At 54.8% G+C, this 16925-nt stretch overlaps 1 protein-coding gene across 1 annotated transcript; it reads right to left on the reverse strand.

Moving 5' to 3' along the window:
• Positions 1-2951: 2951 nt before the first annotated feature.
• Positions 2952-16312, reverse strand: SASH3 (SAM and SH3 domain containing 3). Its single transcript, XM_032428300.1, has 8 exons — positions 16095-16312; positions 9293-9388; positions 8480-8626; positions 6956-7097; positions 5626-5774; positions 5266-5475; positions 4977-5127; positions 2952-4418 (listed from the first exon to the last, which is right to left on the reverse strand). The coding sequence occupies exons 1-8, from the start codon at positions 16149-16151 to the stop codon at positions 4228-4230; spliced, it is 1143 nt and encodes a 380-aa protein (XP_032284191.1). The 5' UTR covers positions 16152-16312; the 3' UTR covers positions 2952-4227.
• Between the last annotated feature and the right edge of the window lie 613 nt (positions 16313-16925).

Genomic DNA, 16925 nt, shown 5'->3' on the forward strand with positions numbered 1-16925 from the left:
CATGATCTCATTTGTATCTCTAACAACCCAAAGAGGAAGAATATTATTAGATCATTATTCTTTTTTAAATTTAATTTTTATTTTTTTAATTAGTTTTTTATTGAGATATTATTAACATATAACATTGTGTACGTTTAGGGTGTGCAGTGTGTTGGCTTGATACATTTATATATTGCAATATAGATTATTATTCTTATTTTACAGAAAAGAAATGTGTATGTATGTAATTACCCAAAGTCATGTAATCAGTAAGTGGTGGAGCCAGGATTTGAAGGCACTTTAGTTTAACTCCAAAGCCTTTGCTCTTGGTCACTACATGAACTAAGGGTTCAAGGTGAGATGGGCCTTCAAGGGAGTGAAATGGAGGGAGCAAGGTGATGTGGATTTAGGGGATCAGACACATTATTATTCATTAGGCATTGATTTTGTCCTGGACACTCTGCTAAGTTTTACATACACTAGTTCATTCAATCTTTGTAACAACTGCATGGGGCTAGTACTATTATCCTTACCTTATTGATTTGGAAAGTGAGGCTCAAGGAGGTTAGGTGGCTTGTCCAGGATAACCCTGCTAAGGGACAAAGCCAAGACTTGAACTCAGGTGGGCCCTGACTCTTAATTGCTAGGCTTTGCCTGACCTAGAGGAGCTACCACTTGCTGTCCCCAGGCCCTGGAGGGGCCCAAGATCAGAGGGGCCCATTGTCCTCTTGGACTAGCCCACCCCTACCCTTCCAAGGGGAGCTAGAGGCTACAGCTGCCTGGGCTTCTGACATACTAGGTTGGGGGTTGGGGTAGGGGGTCTCCAGCTGGGAAGACTCAGCCTCTTGGACTGCAGCCCTCGGTTTGCTGGACTTAGGGTACCTCTTGGCATCTTCTAGATGTCCATGGGCTGGAGAAGAGGTCCTGGCAGCCCTGCCTGGAGGAGGAGCTTCGGGCCATGGGCTGTAGCCTCACCTGGCACTACCTTTCTCATCCCTCAGGCCCTGGCCTGTAGAGTACATTTCCTTGTTGCCCCTCCTCACTTGCCCCTCCCAAAGTCCTGTGGTCACTGGAGTCTTTGTATGACTACCTACTTCTAGCCTGTATCCAGCCTATAGACCCAGCTGGGGCCGGATAGTTCTGAGATGCTCCCACCCTCCTCCCTAGGCTGGGAGGGGAGTTCAAATTACTTTCTCAGTCTGATTTTGCTTTCTCTGATATTTTCCTTTCCCCAGCTTAGACCTAATAGATAGATAGTACCCAGGGATTTTGAAAGGTTTAGGAATCTCCTCTGATAAAGTCCTCTTGCTGTGTGTGACTTTTAAGTACTTTGGGCATTATTCATCCCCCACTCACCACCTTTCCAGAAGCCTGTGCCAAAAGATAGCAGGGTAATGACTTTGCCACTGCCCCAAATTGTAGGCCAGAGGTTTGGGCCTATTTATTTATTTGGTTTTATTTTTTTCAAAAATTAAAATGTTGTTCCTTTTTAAATAGATGTAGAATAATAGATACTTTTGAAATTCAAACAAAAGAAGAATATAGAAAGTGAGTGTTTCTCTCCCTCACTCCCCCAGTCCCACCCCACTTTTCTCACTGGTAACCATTTGGTGCAGATCTTTCCAGTCTTTATTCTTTTGTATGCTTTCCTTTTTTTAAATAAAAATGGAATCACCCTATAAATAATGTTTTAGTATTTGTTCCCACCCATGATATAGCACAGACTTCTTTTACAACAAGAATGTTTGTACATTATTTGTGTAATTTAAAAAAAGTTTTAATTAATAAAAAATCATGAAGATTTTCCCTGTGTCATTATATATTTTTCTACATCATGATTAACGGCTACACAGTATTGTGTGAACAAACTATAATGTATCTAACTAATTCCCCATTTGTGTTGTTTCCAGTTTCCTACTCTTACAGACAAAGCTGTTGTATCTTTGTCCCTATCTGTGTGCACTTGTGCGGCTCTTTCTGCGGATCAAATCCTAGGAGGGGAATGGCTGGGTCAAAAGGTGTCAAAGGCACGTTACAGAGGGTCGGATTGCCCTCCGGAGGGCCGGGGGCCTCTGAAAGCTTGTTGGACTCCCTACTCAACTTCCTCAACCTGTCTGAGCTACGGTTTCCTCCTCTGTAAAATGGAAAGATGATGGTATGTACCTCAGCGGGGTGCTGTGCAGATTATCTGAGGGAGTCAATGCAGAATGCTTGGTTTCAGGCCCCAGTGTCGGTGCCCACTAAGTGACAACAGTTACTCGGTGCCATTGGAGCTTTGAGGCTGGCTTCTCCTTGTTTCTTTGGTGAGGATAATGCTGGCCGTTTCCTACTGCCCACAGCCACTAAGGGCAGTGGGATGAGTGCAGCTGAGAACAAGGCCTGGAAGCACAGTGGCCTTGTCTTCGCTCTGGGGGCAGCTCTCACTCCAGTCTGCCCTCCCTGATGCAGTTAATGCCGGCAGAAACAAAGGAAGCCAGGGGTCTTCGTCTCTGTCCCACCTCCTGGGAGATGGTGTAGCTTCAGTGGGCACGAGGTGGGGCCCAGGAGGAGGTGGCCTTAGAGGGAAGGCCCGGCCGAATCCAAATCTCTCCCTTTTGGACACTGGACAGGCCCTAGTGCCGGCCCTTCCTCACTGGGGAGGCCCTCAAGGCTCTTCTTAAATAATCATTCTAGGAAGAGACCACTCTCAGAGCCCAGCAAGGCCTGTGGCCCTGGGAGCCTGTACCCAGGGGACAGCTGGTTAGTGGGAAGAGCAGAGACCATTAGCGCTTCAAACTGGAGCTTTAGGTCAGCAGGATCAAGGGCACTGGGCATCTGCAGGGAAGGGGCAGATGGCCCTGAAAGGACAATGGAGGTCATTTTGCCAAGTCCAGCTTCAAAGGATATTGGTCTGACCCTCCCCCAGCCCTCTCTCCATAAGAAAGATAACTGGAGACTGTAATTAGTTCTACCTATGTTTATTGCTGCCAGCTTATCCCCCTCCATCCCCTCATATGTACACCCAAACCCTTCCCCCAAGCTAGCTTTTACCAAAGTTCCTCGTAGTAGGTCCAGAAGTGTGTTCACTAAGCAGGCAGTCCTAGATGTAGTGGGCACTGTCCCCAGGCCAGCTGGGCCCTGGGGAAGGGTTACTCTGCGAATTCAGGGCACAGACTTGGTACTGAGATCAAGGGAGGCCCCCACCAACAGATACACTTCCTCCCTTTCTGGAGCTCAGGGTACATCAAAACCTTTTGCAAAGCAAAGTTGGGGTAACAGACTCCCCAGTGTCAAGCTTTGTGCTTTCTTTGCTTGTAAGAACCCATACAGGTGGCCAAGTCTGAGTTCAGACTTGCATGTGACTTCCGAGGGGCAGTTCTGTCCTTGGAAGCCAGATCTGACCATCTGCCATCAGCGTTCAGGGGAAGTGTCATTGGACGGAGCCAGGAGTGGAAGGGGGGAGTGCATGTTGCATGAGGTCTGGGCATTGTTTTAAGCTGGGGGGAGCTGCAGCTTGGCTTGAGTTATGTGGGGAGGTATGGAATGAATGAGCGGGAGGAGCCATTTCACTTGGGAGCCCAAGGCCCCTTCAGCTCCCTCAGTCAACCCCACTGGTGTCCTGGGCCACAGGTAACAGGAGAGCAGACATTTAATGTCCCAGAATGTCAGAGCTGGCAAGGCCCCCAGCAGTATCCATTCTAATCCCCACCAGTTAGTGGCCAAACCTCCAAAAAGGTTAAGGAGAAGGAATGTGGGAAAGGTACATGCGGCTTTCCTCAAGCCTTATTTGGGGAAATCTGTACCTACCCATGATCAGTTAGGGTCCTTTTAAAGGGCCAGCTTCCCTAGGGTTTTGAAACCGACCCGAAACACTGACTTGGCCTCCCTTTCAGGAGCAGTGTGCCAGGGGAAAGTGGTGTGGGGCTGAGGAGGGTTTGGGGGCCTCGGTGGTGAGGGACATGGGTAGGGCGGCCCCTCAGTGTCCCACTTGCTGTGGCTGGGAGCAGGTGGGGCCTGGAAGTTCTGTGCTGTCAGTAGCTGGTGGAGGGAGGAGGCTGCGCGGGTGGGATGTGCCTTGGGTGGCTCCCCATCCACGCCAGCCAAGCCTACGGCGCCCCGGCTGGCCCCTGCTGCCCTGGGCGCTCCTAGGGGAGCAGGGCCCGGCTCAGCACCAGTCCTCCAGGGAGTGCGCCACCGTGGGAGGCCGGGCCCGTCCCTGCAGTCTTTGCTGCTGGGGCCCTGACCTAGGCCCGCGCCTCCACCTCTGCCTCAAGGCGCCCCGGCCAGGGAGAGGCCTTGCAGCTGCTCCTCAGCGCCTGCCAACTCGGCCTCATCACGTCCGCTCTCCGAGCCCTCGAAGCAGCCAGAGTCTCGAGGAATGTCCACCTTGGGTCCAGACACTGTGTTTGCAGCTGGCTCCTGGCTGCTTTCCGCACCCTCTTCCGCCTCCTCGCTGCCGGCTGCCGGGCCAAAGGAGGGGATGGAATATGGGGGGGGGCTTGGGCCTTAGCTGGGAAGGGGCTCAGAGGCCCCAGGAAGCCCCTGTGTGTGGGGGGGGTAGGGACTCTGGGAAGTCCACTGTGGGCAGTCTTTCCCTCTGGGCACCCACTACCACCCCTGCCCCTCTCACCCTTCCCGGCTTAGAACCAGGTGGGGTGGTTTCCAAGCCAGCAACCCAGCCCCGGAGCCCAACTTCTTTAGCAGCCAGCTAGGGGCCGGGAAACCTGCGCTTGATTGCTGGCTCTGCTATGACCCAGCTTGGAGGCCTCGAGTACATGCCTTACCTTCTCCGGCCTTAAGTCTCCCCTTTCATCCCAAAGGGAGTTGGACCCCATCATCCCTAAGGCCCCTCTGTCCGCAAACTTTGCCTGAGACTGGAATTCAAGTGTGGAAAGTGCCTTCCCACTGCAGAGGGGTGCCGGGGCTGAGTGTGGTCATTGGGCCGGGCTGGGGCAGGCCTTCCCTCCCCGGAATACCTGGAGGCACCCCCCCCAAACCTGGCTCCTAAACCCACTCACTGTCGTAGTCCAGCAGCAGCTCGGCAGCCGTGAGCAGCTTGGCCCGGTGCTGTGGGTCCATGATGTTCAGCTCATTGAGGTGTGTTTCCCGCAGCTCCTTGAAGTCCTCCAGCGTCTGGTAGCCATTGAGCAGCAGGGTGGACGTGTGTTCCTGCAGGCAAAGGCAGACCCCCAGTGGGGCCACATACAAGCCACCCCCGCTTGGGATCCCTCCCTTCCCACATAGCTGACCACGCCCTAGCCTCCGTCCCTGGGGCAAGTGTGCCTCCCTGGAGGTCCCAGCTCCAACCTCCAGGCCTATGCGCTCCAGCAGCTCATGCAGAGTCTTGGGCTTGGGCCTCTTGCCCTTGCTTTGTCGGCGACTGGGGCGGGCGGGCCCCGCAGCCTCCTCAGGCAGCACATCCACGTAGATGAACTTGAAAGATCCCAGCCTGCCATTGAGCAGGCCCAGCCACGTGCCCACAGGTGGCTTTTCAATGATCTGGATCACATCTCCTTTCTGTGGGAGGACAGGAGAGCAGAGTGGAGCAGGGGAGAGGAGAAGGGTATTCCCTTGGCTTCCATGGACACCGTCCTATCCTGGCTCAGTACAGCCTTCTTTATGGGCCCAGCCTGCCAGGCTCAGGAGGGGCCTAGATGCCAACCTTACCTGCAGTTTCAGCGAGTCACGGTCGTAGGGGCTGGGAGTGAAGTCGGTGTGGACTCGTGCCCTGCCACAGAAGGGCCCTGTGTACTGGGGGGCAGGTGGTTCCTCTCCGAAGCTGCTAGAACCTGGGCTGGGGCTGCAGAGCTCACTGCCTGCAGGAGATGGGGCAGGGAGGAGGGTCACCTTTGTCGCAAGACAGCTGGAGGAGTACCCAGCAGGTAGCTGCCAGGGGCTGTGGCTAGAAATCCCAAGGCCACCCTGCAGGAGCCCAGCTTCACCTTTGGGGCCTCAGACATGAAAACAGTTGACCACAGAAGGAGAAAGGGCTCACAGACCAAAGAATGAGCAAATTGGGAGGACCTCTACAGACCATCTGGGCCCAATGAACAGATAAGGAAAACTGAAGCCAGACAGGCCAACTGAGCGCCCAAGACCTCTCACCTTATAATTGGTAGCCCTGGGTCCATTTGACTCCAGGTCTCCTGACTCCCAGTCCAGTGCTCCTGGAAGCCACCTTCCACACAGGAAACCACACCCTAAACTAGTATTTTACTTTCTGTATGTAATAAGACTCAGCATCTAGTTACAACATCACATGGAAACTCAGAAGGGCTCTTTCTCTCTGGGAAGGGTGGGATGAAGGGCATTATAAGTGGCTTTCAGTGGGGGCAGGGAGGTGTCTGTGGAGCCAGAGAAAGAGCACGGAACTTAGAACTAGCCTGAGGGGTGAGAAGGCCAGTGCCTCTGTGGGTCTGCAGCTCAGAGCCTGCAGCCCCTCCTCCAGGAGGGGCTGCTAGAACCTCCTGTCCAACCTCATAGGCACCTAGAAGATGCCAAATGGCACCCTGAGCCCAGCAAACCAAGGGCTGCAGTCTAAGAGGCTGAGACCTCCCCGCGGGAGACCCTCTAGCCCCACCCCCAGTCTGGGATGTCAGAGGCCCAGGTGGCTGGAGCCTCTAGCTCCCCTTGGAAGGGTGGCGTTGGGCTAGTCCAAGAGCGCAGTGGGGCTCATCGTCTCCCTTGGGCCCCTCCAGGGCCTGGCGACAGCAAGTGGCAGCCCCTCCAGGGTAGACCTCAGTTCAAGACTGGGTCATCTTGGGCAAAGTGAAAAACCTCCCTGAGTCTCAGTTTTCACATCAATAAAGTGGGGATGATAGTGCCAGCACTGTGAAGTTATTGTGAAAATGTAATGTGAAGACGGCCGGGAAAGTTCCCCGAAGGCAAACTGCTAAGGTTCATTCCTCTTACCTCCCTCCCACACAGCCAGCTTCGAGGCCCTAACCCAGTCCTTTTCTCCAGACTCAGCAGATGTCCCCTTCGGTCGCCTACTCACCCGTGGAGGCCTGGCGGCTAAGTGCCGGGAGCTCACGCTCCTCCTGCTCAGAAAAGGCCAGTGCCATCTTCTCGGGGCCGGGGCTGTCCAGGCTGCAGTCTGGAGATGTCGGGGAGGCGGAGCCCTCCTCCAGAGTGTCTCCCTGCAGGGGACGGGAGGCAGGGGACTCTGAGCAGCCCTGGCTGGGGCGCCCAGGGGCTCAGAGGAAATGGGCCTGGGCTCTCCGGGGGGTGGGGGTGGGGGTGGGGGCTCCGAGGCTGCGCAAGCTCCCGCTTCGCTGATGTGGGAATGACCGTCCTCAGGCAGCGACCTCCTGCAGCAGGAATGTGCGGGGTCCGCGCGGAGAGGGCTGCGGCGCCCGAGCTGGGGCTCAGAGGGGCCACCAGGGCCGAGCTACCTTCGGCCATGCTCCTGCGTGCCAGGCGGGCCTGTCAGGTCCTTGCACCCTCACAGTGACACTTCAGGGTAAGCGCTCTGATGGTCCCCAGTTCACAGAGGAGCAGTCACGGAGGAACGTCCCCAAGGCCGCACAGGAACCCACAACCGAGCTGAGCTGGCCTGACTCCAGAGCTCCTCCGCCTCACCACACACCTCAGGGCGGGGGCCACCCTTTCACAAGCGGCCCGGCTCTCTAGGAACCAAAGGCCCGATTCCTGCGTCCTACAGACTCCCCTCCGTGGAGTCGCTCACCGAGCCGCACACCCTGGGGGCCAATGCCGCCACGCGGAGGCTACAGAGGCAAATAACCTCAAGAGCCCAGAGAACAGTGAAACGTAGTATAAGATTCAGGAAATTATGAGTTTTGAAGGTTGACCGTAGTCTCTTTATTTTCAATGGAACTTACTTAATTCTAAGTTTATAGAACGTAATTTTTGGTAATGGTTGGCTTTCACCCCTGGCACACCAAATTCCTCAAAATTTGACCAGTTGCTGTCCTGAGCTGGTAGGAGCCAGTAAGAGCTGACTCGGGCACTCTCCCCCCACCGCCCCCCCCCCCCCCCCCCCCCCCCGCCCCGCGAACCTTCGGTCAGAGCCATGGCCACAGCCGGCTCACTGTGTGACGTCAACTACTTGCACGTGCCTGCCCCACAGCTGTCTGTCCCATCCTCTCTCCCTGGGCCCAAGCCAGCCTTCTCTATTTTCTCTCCTAGGGGCCCCTCTTCCAATCCAGTCTTCCCAATCCCAGAGGCTAGTTCCAAGCAAAACTTTGAGGTGGATGAATTTGCTTCAGGCAATTGCATCTCCCTTTCAAGCGCCGCCCCCCCTCCTCAGGCCAGGCTTCCTCGGAAGCTTCTGTTACCCAGACTTTCATCCCTCCTCAGACCCCACTCCTGCTCCCTCAGGACCATGCCTTGCTGCCAGGCTCATGGCTGAGTGAGCTCTCTTCCCTTATGACCTTCCTTCTCATAGTGAATCAGGCCCTCAGGCCCAGTACCCGAGCTATGGCCGTCAAGGTGGCCATGCTCACAGGCGGCCAGAGCACTGCCTGCCCTCCCTGCCCCCCACCCCTCCCCCAGGCCTTACCATCTCTTCTGACAGGGCCTTCACCATCATCTTGCCCATCTTCCTGTTCATGGTTCGGGAAATCACGGCCCTCCACTTTTTCCCCAGCTTTTTGCCACTCTTCCCAGCATCTTCTGTGGTAGGGACACCTGACTCATCTTCTGGAATCTGTGACAACAAAGGAGGAGGTCCGGGATTTAGGGGCAGAAGGAGGCCTTCAGGTCCTGGCAGAGGATGGGGGTGGGAATGAGAGGCTCCCATCCCCTTCCCTCCTAGCCCCAGTCCCGTACTCAGCCCCATTAATCTGTAATTAATTTGACAATTACAGGTGACCCTTGAACAACGTGCGGGTTAGTGGCGCCGACTACCCCCGCCCTGCGCAGATAAAAATCCACATATAACATTTGACTCCCCCAAAACTTAACTATTCATAGCCAACTGTTAACCAGAAGGCTTACTGATAACAGGGGGTTAATACATATTTTGTGTGTATATGTACTATATTCTTACTATAAAGTAAGCTAGAGAAAAGAAAACATTACTAAGAAAATTATAAGGAGGAGAAAATACATTTACAGTCCTGTACTGTATTTGTTGAAAAAAAATAAATCTGCGCGTAAGTGGACCCATGCTGTTCAAACCCGTGTTGTTCAAGGGTCAACTGTAATTTGTAATTGAAAACAATGTGGGTGATTTCTAGGGGGCCCAGAATTTTGACGGGTGGGAGGGTTGGCCTTCTGTGTGTAAGCAGGCTTTCCTCAACAATCCCCAGATCTCCTCTTCCCCCCACCCAGGGCCTGCAGCCAGACCCCCCTGGGAGGCTCTGCAACTCACATTATCATCCAGATTAAATTCCTTCTCGCTCACCACGGGGGAGCTGGGTTTGGATTTGGCAAAATCCTTGAAGCTGCTGGAGCGCTGAAGTGAGAGCTGGAAGAAGCAGAGGTGTGGCCCTCAGTGGCTGGAAAATGGCTGGCGGAGTGAGGAGCCAGGAGCTGTCCCCGGCTCCGGGCATGGGCACACCCCGCAGGGCTAGGCAGCACGCAGTTGCCCTGAGGAGCCAGGGCTACTGAGCGGAAGCGTCAAGGTGTCCTTGGAGCCACCTGGCTTCCTGCTCTCCTTCAGCCGAGGGTAGCCCCTAATGCAGGCCCCAGAGCAAGCTCCGGACCTCAGGAGCTTCCAACCTCAGCCAGGCCTCACACAAAGCCCACATGACCACCAGCACCTGCAGTTTGGTCCCCAGAATTCTGGAGGCAAAGACTAAACGAGTCTGAGCAAAAGCATATCTCCTACTAGAGACGTACCTCAGCAGGACGATAGCATCACCTTTACCTAATAGAGCAAACCTTCCCCAACCCCGCCGCCGCTTCTTTGCTCTGGACCTGAGGCAAGCATGGTGTCCCTGTCGCGGTGATAGAGCTGAACACACTGAGGTCGCCAGCCTGATGAATCTGTGTCCCCAGAAGAGCAAGGCAATCCCCCCAGGAGTCAGTAAGACCTGGCATTCCGCTTTCTGGAAACCCTCGGGAGAGGCTTATTAAGAGAAGGTGCCAACAGATTTGGGACATGAATGACTGGGGCTCATTTAGTAAAAGAAAGTTGCTGTTTTAAATTCCTCCATCTCGGCTTTTAACCTTAGCCACTAACGTGATGAGCTGGCTACTGCTGATGACATGTGCCAGAGCTTGGACTTTTAAACCCCGCCGATTGTTTGCGCTGCTGAGACTGTTTTCAGGAAATGAGCTTTCTTAACTGCATATGCATGCGCATGGCAAGATAGCAGCCAGAAGCCAGGGCCCGGCAGGTAAGGAGTCAGGCTTTACACGCAAGAGGTGAGGCTGAGCCCGCATAAGATCAGCAGTCAAGACCGGAGAGAGATACACACAGGAACCAGGGTTCACAGATGGCCAGACAGATAGAGCGGGATAGACTGCAGACACCAGAGATAAGGGCTTGAGGAACCGAAGCCCCAAAGCCACAGAAAGCTGAAAGTTTCACATCCTCTTTCCTATGAAAGGGGGGTCCAGTGACAACCCCCCAGGGCCGGGGCAATATCACCTGCCCCCCAACACGCACACAATTGGCCCCAACTCCTGGGGACTCCAGTGGGGACTCCTGGAGACTTTGGTTCTCCTGGTGGGTCTTGACCAAGGCAAGTCAGCACTCAGGGTCAGGGGCTACACTTTCCTAGAGGTTGCGGCAAGCTAGTGGGCCCAAAACTAGGTCAGCGGTCAGGCCATCAGATGCTGCCGCCACAGGGGCCTCCCGGATGGGGCACCTACGGCCTCCGTCAGAAAGCCTCTTCTGTGCTACACTGGGGAGTTGGAGAAGGGGAGGCCATGAGTGGGCATAGGCAGGGGAGAGCATGACCGTGGGGCGACCGCTCGGATTCTCGTGCGTCTCCTCCATCCTCCTTCTTTGGTTTTCCCCACCCACTATTCTTTCCTCTTTTTCCCCCTTTCTCTCCCCTTCTTTCCTCCACCTTTTGTTTATTTCCTCCTCTTGAATGGCTAGGATGCAGCTGCCTGGGTGACTTCCTCCTCTTATTGCCTGGAAAAGAGAGAGGGTGGGCACCAGGCTGGCCTGGGCCCAAGGAGGGCAGGCTGGGCTGCTATTTATAGACCGATGGGACCTATTACGGCCTTCCCTTCACCGCCCCTCAGCTTGGTCTGCAGACCGGGAGGCTGGGAGTCGCCCCAGAAGCCCCAGGGACTCCGAGCCTGGAAAGCATGCAAGAGGGCAGCCCCGGCGCTGGAAGTGGGCTTTGTTGGGGAGAGTAAACTCACCACCAGGCCCCAGTTCTTTCCTTTTCCTGTCATTAATCTGCAGGCTGGGGGCTGGGAGGGGGGCCTTTGGCCCCCAGGGACCTTATGTCAGGGCCCCTCTGTTCCAGCTTTCGCTCAAAGCGGGAGGAAACAATCCAAAAATGCCGTGGGGTGGCGCTGGGACTTGGGCCCTGCTGGCCACTCCTCGGCCCAGGGTTATGGAAAGGACTAGACATGTGCTTCGGGTGACAAGGGTTGGGGCCAGCCAGGGTGGCCTTTTGCCCGGCCTACCTCCAACCTCGGGGCCAACCCCAAATATCCTGAAAGTCTTTAGTGACCCTGAAATGATCCCCCTCCCAGGTATGAGTTAAAATCCTTGGGTCCCCTTGGATTTTCCACCTGGTTTCCCTTTGGAGCCAGGCCTTCCTGGGGGTCCTGCACAAGGCAGCACGTAGTACCCTACACTGTTGGCCCCTTTTCCATGTCCAAGGGGAGTATGTGGGCCTCTTGGAAAGAGCTACTTTTCTGGCATCAGACGTTGGTGAGTTCAACTTTGGGATGTGTGACCTTCGGGGAGTTATTTAACCTCCTGACCTTCAGTGTCTGTGAGCTGACAGGTGGTCACATCTTGGTTCTGCCATTGACCAGCTGTGTAAAGTGGGGAGAGTTCCACAACTTCTCTGGGCTTCCATTTCCTCGTGGGTAAAACGAAGACAAAGGCACCTACCTGGTTGGTTGCTGTGAGGATAGAAGGCCCGACTGCTAACACAGCAACCCCTCAACGAATGTCCAAGTGTGCTTAGCCTTTCCTCTGACCCCCTCCAGACTCTTACCCAGGGCGTGCCCCACCTGGAACACGCCACCCTTCTCTGTCAACCATAGTTTCTCCCTTCCTTCAAAATCCAATGGAACTGGAAACAGCCCACGTGCGCACCAACTGTAGAATGGATATAGGAATTGCAGCAGTCATTGGAGGGACTAGTGCAGAGCGATGAGCTTGTACAGCTTCCCCTAACAATATGGATGAATCTTGCAGATACACTGCTGAGCAGAAGGGGCCAGCCACCAGAGTACATTATATGGTTCCTTGTATAGAAAGTTCAAAACCCGGCAAAACTAAGTTATGCCATTGGAAGTCAAGGGAGTGGTTACCCTTAGGGAAAGGGAGCATGTAGTGACCAGCAGGGGCATGAGAGAAGCTTCTGGAGTGTTGGGAGTGCTTTTTTTTTTTTTAAGTAAGCGCTATGCCCAGCATGGGGCTTGAACTCATCACTCCGAGATCAAGAGTTGCATGCTATACCGACTGAAGCAGCCAGGTCCTCCAAAGTGCTTTGTTTCTTGATCTGGGTGTTGCCTATGAGGGAATGCTCGCCTTATGGAAATTCATTGAGTGGAACACTTGTAATTTATCCACTTCTTTGGACAGATATTATACATCCAGAGAAAGGCTTTCCAAATCCAGTTTCAAAGGTGCTGCCTCCTGTAGGAAGCCTCCCCTGATCACCCCCTCAGAGCCTCACACTGCCCCCCGTTGGCATCTTCTTCCCCTGCTTCCTAAGCAAGCTTGGCTTTCACCGGGTGTCTCTGCAACTAGCCCCCCAGCTCCTTCAGCGGACCAGTCACATACCTGGCACCCTCTGAGCTCCAGGCACTGGCCTGTGCGTGTGTGGGGATCTGGGAAGAAAGGGGTTAAACACCTCCCATGTGCCCTGCACCCTGTCCACCCCTTCGTGTGTGCCAGCTCACTCCAGCCTCACCACAGCCCCGTCTTAACACCCTTCCTGCCCAGCTGAGGAGCCTGAGACTCAGAAATGAAGTGTCCGAGGCAGAGTTACACAGCGAGCAGCAGCAAGAGCAGGGGTTTGAACCCCGTTCTGTGACTCTGGAAGCCTGTGTGTGTTGCTGTGCTCAGAGCTCACTAAGTTGTCTCCCAGTATAGAAATGCATTGAGTGTAATGGAAACTGTGGGTGGTGTTTGGAGGGAGCCTCCTGGAGAGTGAGCGGGAGCATGGAGGAGGAAGGGCTCAGGAGGGCTTCAAGGAGGAGGAGACACATTTAAGCTGAGCTATGCAAGGGAGCCAGGATTTCTCTGGGAGGAACTGGGAAGGGTTTAAACAAGAATGAGAGTTAGAAACAATCTAAGCATAGTCGGTGTGGTGCGAGGTGGAGCAGAAAAGGCCATGGAAGGCCCAGTGGCAACGAGGAGCCACTGGAAATGCAACGTGTATGCTGGTGGGGGGGTCATCCAGAGGTGTGCTTTCCTACTCATGGGTTGAGTCTCTTATGTTCATCAGATTCTTCTAGTGCTTCTGGGATCAGTAGGGGGACAAGAGAGTAGAGGGAGAAAGGGTTAAGACTCTGGAGACTGATAAGTCTTGGCTTGGATCCCTGCTCTGCAGCTTACTAGCTGTGTGCACTTGGGTGAGTCACTTCACCTCTCTGAGACTTGGGCATAAAATAGATAGAGGCAATATCTGCCCCTGCTTCACAAGGTTCTCATGAGGAGCCAACGAGCTCCAATACAGGTAGAGTGCGCGGCACCTGGCGCCTGACGAGTCCTCCCTTAGTGCACGCTCTTAGTGCTTTTAAGTCTCATTTCCTCCACCTCAGGGCTGGGACCCAGGCTTGGTCTTCTCTGCAGTGCGCGCCCCGCGCCCGCCCACGCCTACAGCATGCACCCTACTCGTGTGCACATGCCTGCTCGTGAGGGAGCACTCTCATGTTTATTGTCCCAGGCCATCTGCACAACCTCCTGAGATGGGCAGATCAAGAGCTAGCCTCTTTTTCCAAGGTGAAGGAACCGAGGCCCAAAGAAGGTCAATGAACTGTCCAAGGTCCTACTGCTAGAACCCATAGGATTTCAACTCCTCTGTCTTGCCTCCCGCTCAGCACATTCATTCTGGCAGCCCTGGGAGGAGGAGCAGGGGCAGGTGAGAGAGGTGAGAGAGGCCTCACTTGCTTTTTTGCTTTCCCTCCACCGTGTCACCTCAGCCACTGAGAAGAAGGGACTTGCCCAAGGTCACGGTGCTGGAGCTAGGCTGCTGTCTCTGGGCGTGGGGAAGATGCTATCTCTACCTTCTGGAAACTTGGCTTCTCCAAGGCCATTTCCACAGTATTGGGGCTTGGAGAGTGGCTCTTGAGGCTGGCCCAGACTCAGGCAGGGGTGGGGCGGGATTTGCCTGGATGATCTTCCCTGGAGGGAGGGACATGGACCTCAGAGTGCCACACAGGCTTTGCTTCTCCTGGGAGAAGCCTGGGGGGACAATCCCAGAGGCCTAGCCACCAAATACAGAATCCAGATAACGGAAGTCAGGGAAGAAGACAGGGACTTCCGGCTTCTGTGTGCCCCTGGGCACCTCCGCCTGAGATGGCATAGGGTCCCAGTGTCAAAGTGTCAGCTCTTTCTCAGGCTCTTTCCCCCAGCTCAGCTCCCCTGTGGTTTGGGGCCCAGCAATGTCTACAGTAGTCTCTGCTTCCCACCCCCATCAGCCAGAGAGCAAGGGGAAGTGGGACCTGCTCACCCCGGAGCGGCAGCCAATGGTAAATCTGCTGGGCCTAGCACCAAGCAGGGCTTAGATGGGGGTGATGAAGCCCGTGTGAAGACTCATGAATCTCTACCCCCCTCTGCCTACCTCCACTGCAACTTAGAGAAGCATCTGGGGTGGGGAGAGTACAGCCGGAAGTGGCAGCTACCCCAGGACCTGAGATGGGGCAGGATGCACACCCCAGTGCCCAGGGGCTCAGCCTTTCAGCTGGCTTGGCCTCCGTTTGGGAGCTGCTCCCCTGACAAAGGGGCTCCCCCACAGGGCACCTGGGCTGAGCTCCCGGGGAAAACAGCAGGACACACTGAGGGCCTGGAGGTCCCCCAAGTGTGGCCTGGGGCTAGGCCTAGGTCTCTTGGACCCGGTTCAGGCCTGCTTGGGGATGGTCCTAGGATCCCGCTGGATGTGTGGAATGTACTTAGCTGGTGTCCTGGGAGAGTCCTATAATCAATTCAAAGAATAAGTCTAGAAATTCTCAAACCCAACTAGAGAAATCTAGATCTGGCAGTCTTCAAGGAATCTTCTGGTCTGGTCTCTGCTCCAGGAAGAGGAATATTTCAGCTGTCCACGATAGCTGCTTTTCCTCTTGGTCTTTAGAGTCCCTCCACTGAATTTTTCCTCCTCAGCCCCTATTTCCCATCTCGCCAGCTTCATTTCTCATTCTTCACAAATAATTTCTCCCCGCCTGGGAAGAACCTGCATGCCCCCTGCATCCTGCTGCAGGTTTGGAGAGCCTTTTCCTGAGTCTAGAAATCCCCTGGGCCCCCTCTCCAGGTTGGCCGCCTCTCCTGAGGGCCTGGGGAGCTGCAACAGAGCTGAGCCGAGTGGGCAGAGTCTGGCTATGGCTAGAGGGCAGAGGCCCCAGGAGCATCATGGCGTCTATCTGGGTGGCCCAGCAGGTCCCTTTGAGTGAGATGTCTCCTGAGAGGCCGTGCTTGGGCAGAAGCAGTGGCAGGACCGGCATAGGGGAGAGAGAATTGAGTACAGTCTTGGGATGCAACTCGAGAAGTATATTTTGTGATTCTTGAATTCTAGTCTAGGATTCTAGCCCCTGATTTTAGATCTCTATCCCATCATTGTAGGGTTGAATTCTGTAACTCTAGACTTCTAAGGGTCTGGAGCCCTGACTCTCTAGATTTTGAAAGTCTCTTCTGTACTTTTGTTACTCCAGTAAACTTTGGGGCCCTGTCCCAATGCCCTTGGGAGAATGGCCCTTGCCTACAGACACAATGTCCGGCCTTTGGCTCTTCCCACTTCTAAGAGTCCCGGAGGGGGTGGGTTGAGAGAGCAGAGGGAAGGAAGACGCGAATTCCCAGAGATGCTCCTCACCTTTCTCTTCTGAGTGGGCTCCTTATCGCTGGCGTTGGAGGGTTTGCGGCGCAACATGGTCCTCTGCCCTGGTGACACTCTGTCCCTGCAATCTTAGGTGTTGAGATGCCGAGGCCTCTTGCTCAGCCTCACGAGCACCGTCCAGGGGGCACGGCATGGACCGAGCCTCTGGCTGCCACTCTGCGTGCTGGAGTGGCAGCTTGGGGGCACGGGCCATGGACACCCAGCGGCAGCAGCATACAGGAAACCCGGCCACGTGACCTGCTCTTACAGCAATCGCAGCCCCTGCCGGCCCCGAGGGAGGAAGGAAGTCCCAACTTCAGTCTCCAGAGATTCTGATACAGACGGCTCTTAGGTTGAACAAGCAGAGAAAAGTCCCTACCCTGCCATCTCGTGTCAATCATTACCTGCCCTGCTCCATCTCCTTGGAGGTGGCCCATCGACTTGACATGATATGGCCTACTCAAGCCTCTTCTCCCGCCGACCAGAAGCCAGAAGCCAGAAGCGGGGCCATCTCTGCCCGTTAGGCCAATGCTCCTGGTCGTCTTGCATCACCAAGGTCATCACTACCACCACTACCACCCCTACAACCATGACCCTACAGTCATCCCCTACAGCCTGTCGTCACGACAGCAAGCACCCTACAGCCAGCAGCCTCGGACGTCACCCCCACAGTCATCATCATTGCTGCTAGCACCCTCACAATCAGCAGCCTCATGGCTGTCACCCTTATGGACATTCCAGCTAGTCACCGACAGTGATCTGACCCCTACAACCATCAGCCCTACAGTCATCATCCTTACAGCCATCACGACATCCTTGCAGGGGTCA

This window comes from Phoca vitulina, unplaced genomic scaffold (assembly GCF_004348235.1).
Source record: "Phoca vitulina isolate PV1807 unplaced genomic scaffold, GSC_HSeal_1.0 scaffold39, whole genome shotgun sequence".
In the NCBI taxonomy this organism is placed as follows: domain Eukaryota; kingdom Metazoa; phylum Chordata; class Mammalia; order Carnivora; family Phocidae; genus Phoca; species Phoca vitulina.

Excerpts from the sequence above, each read along its gene's own strand:
- SASH3 (XM_032428300.1), bottom strand. The coding sequence starts at position 16,151 with ATGTTGCGCCGCAAACCCTCCAACGCCAGCGATAAGGAGCCCACTCAG. Across the intron at positions 7,098-8,479 it reads AGGCCCTGTCAGAAGAGATG|GGAGACACTCTGGAGGAGGG; the intron begins GTAAGGCCTGGG and ends CGTCCCCTGCAG. Across the intron at positions 5,128-5,265 it reads TGGAGCGCATAGGCCTGGAG|GAACACACGTCCACCCTGCT; the intron begins GTTGGAGCTGGG and ends CTTTGCCTGCAG.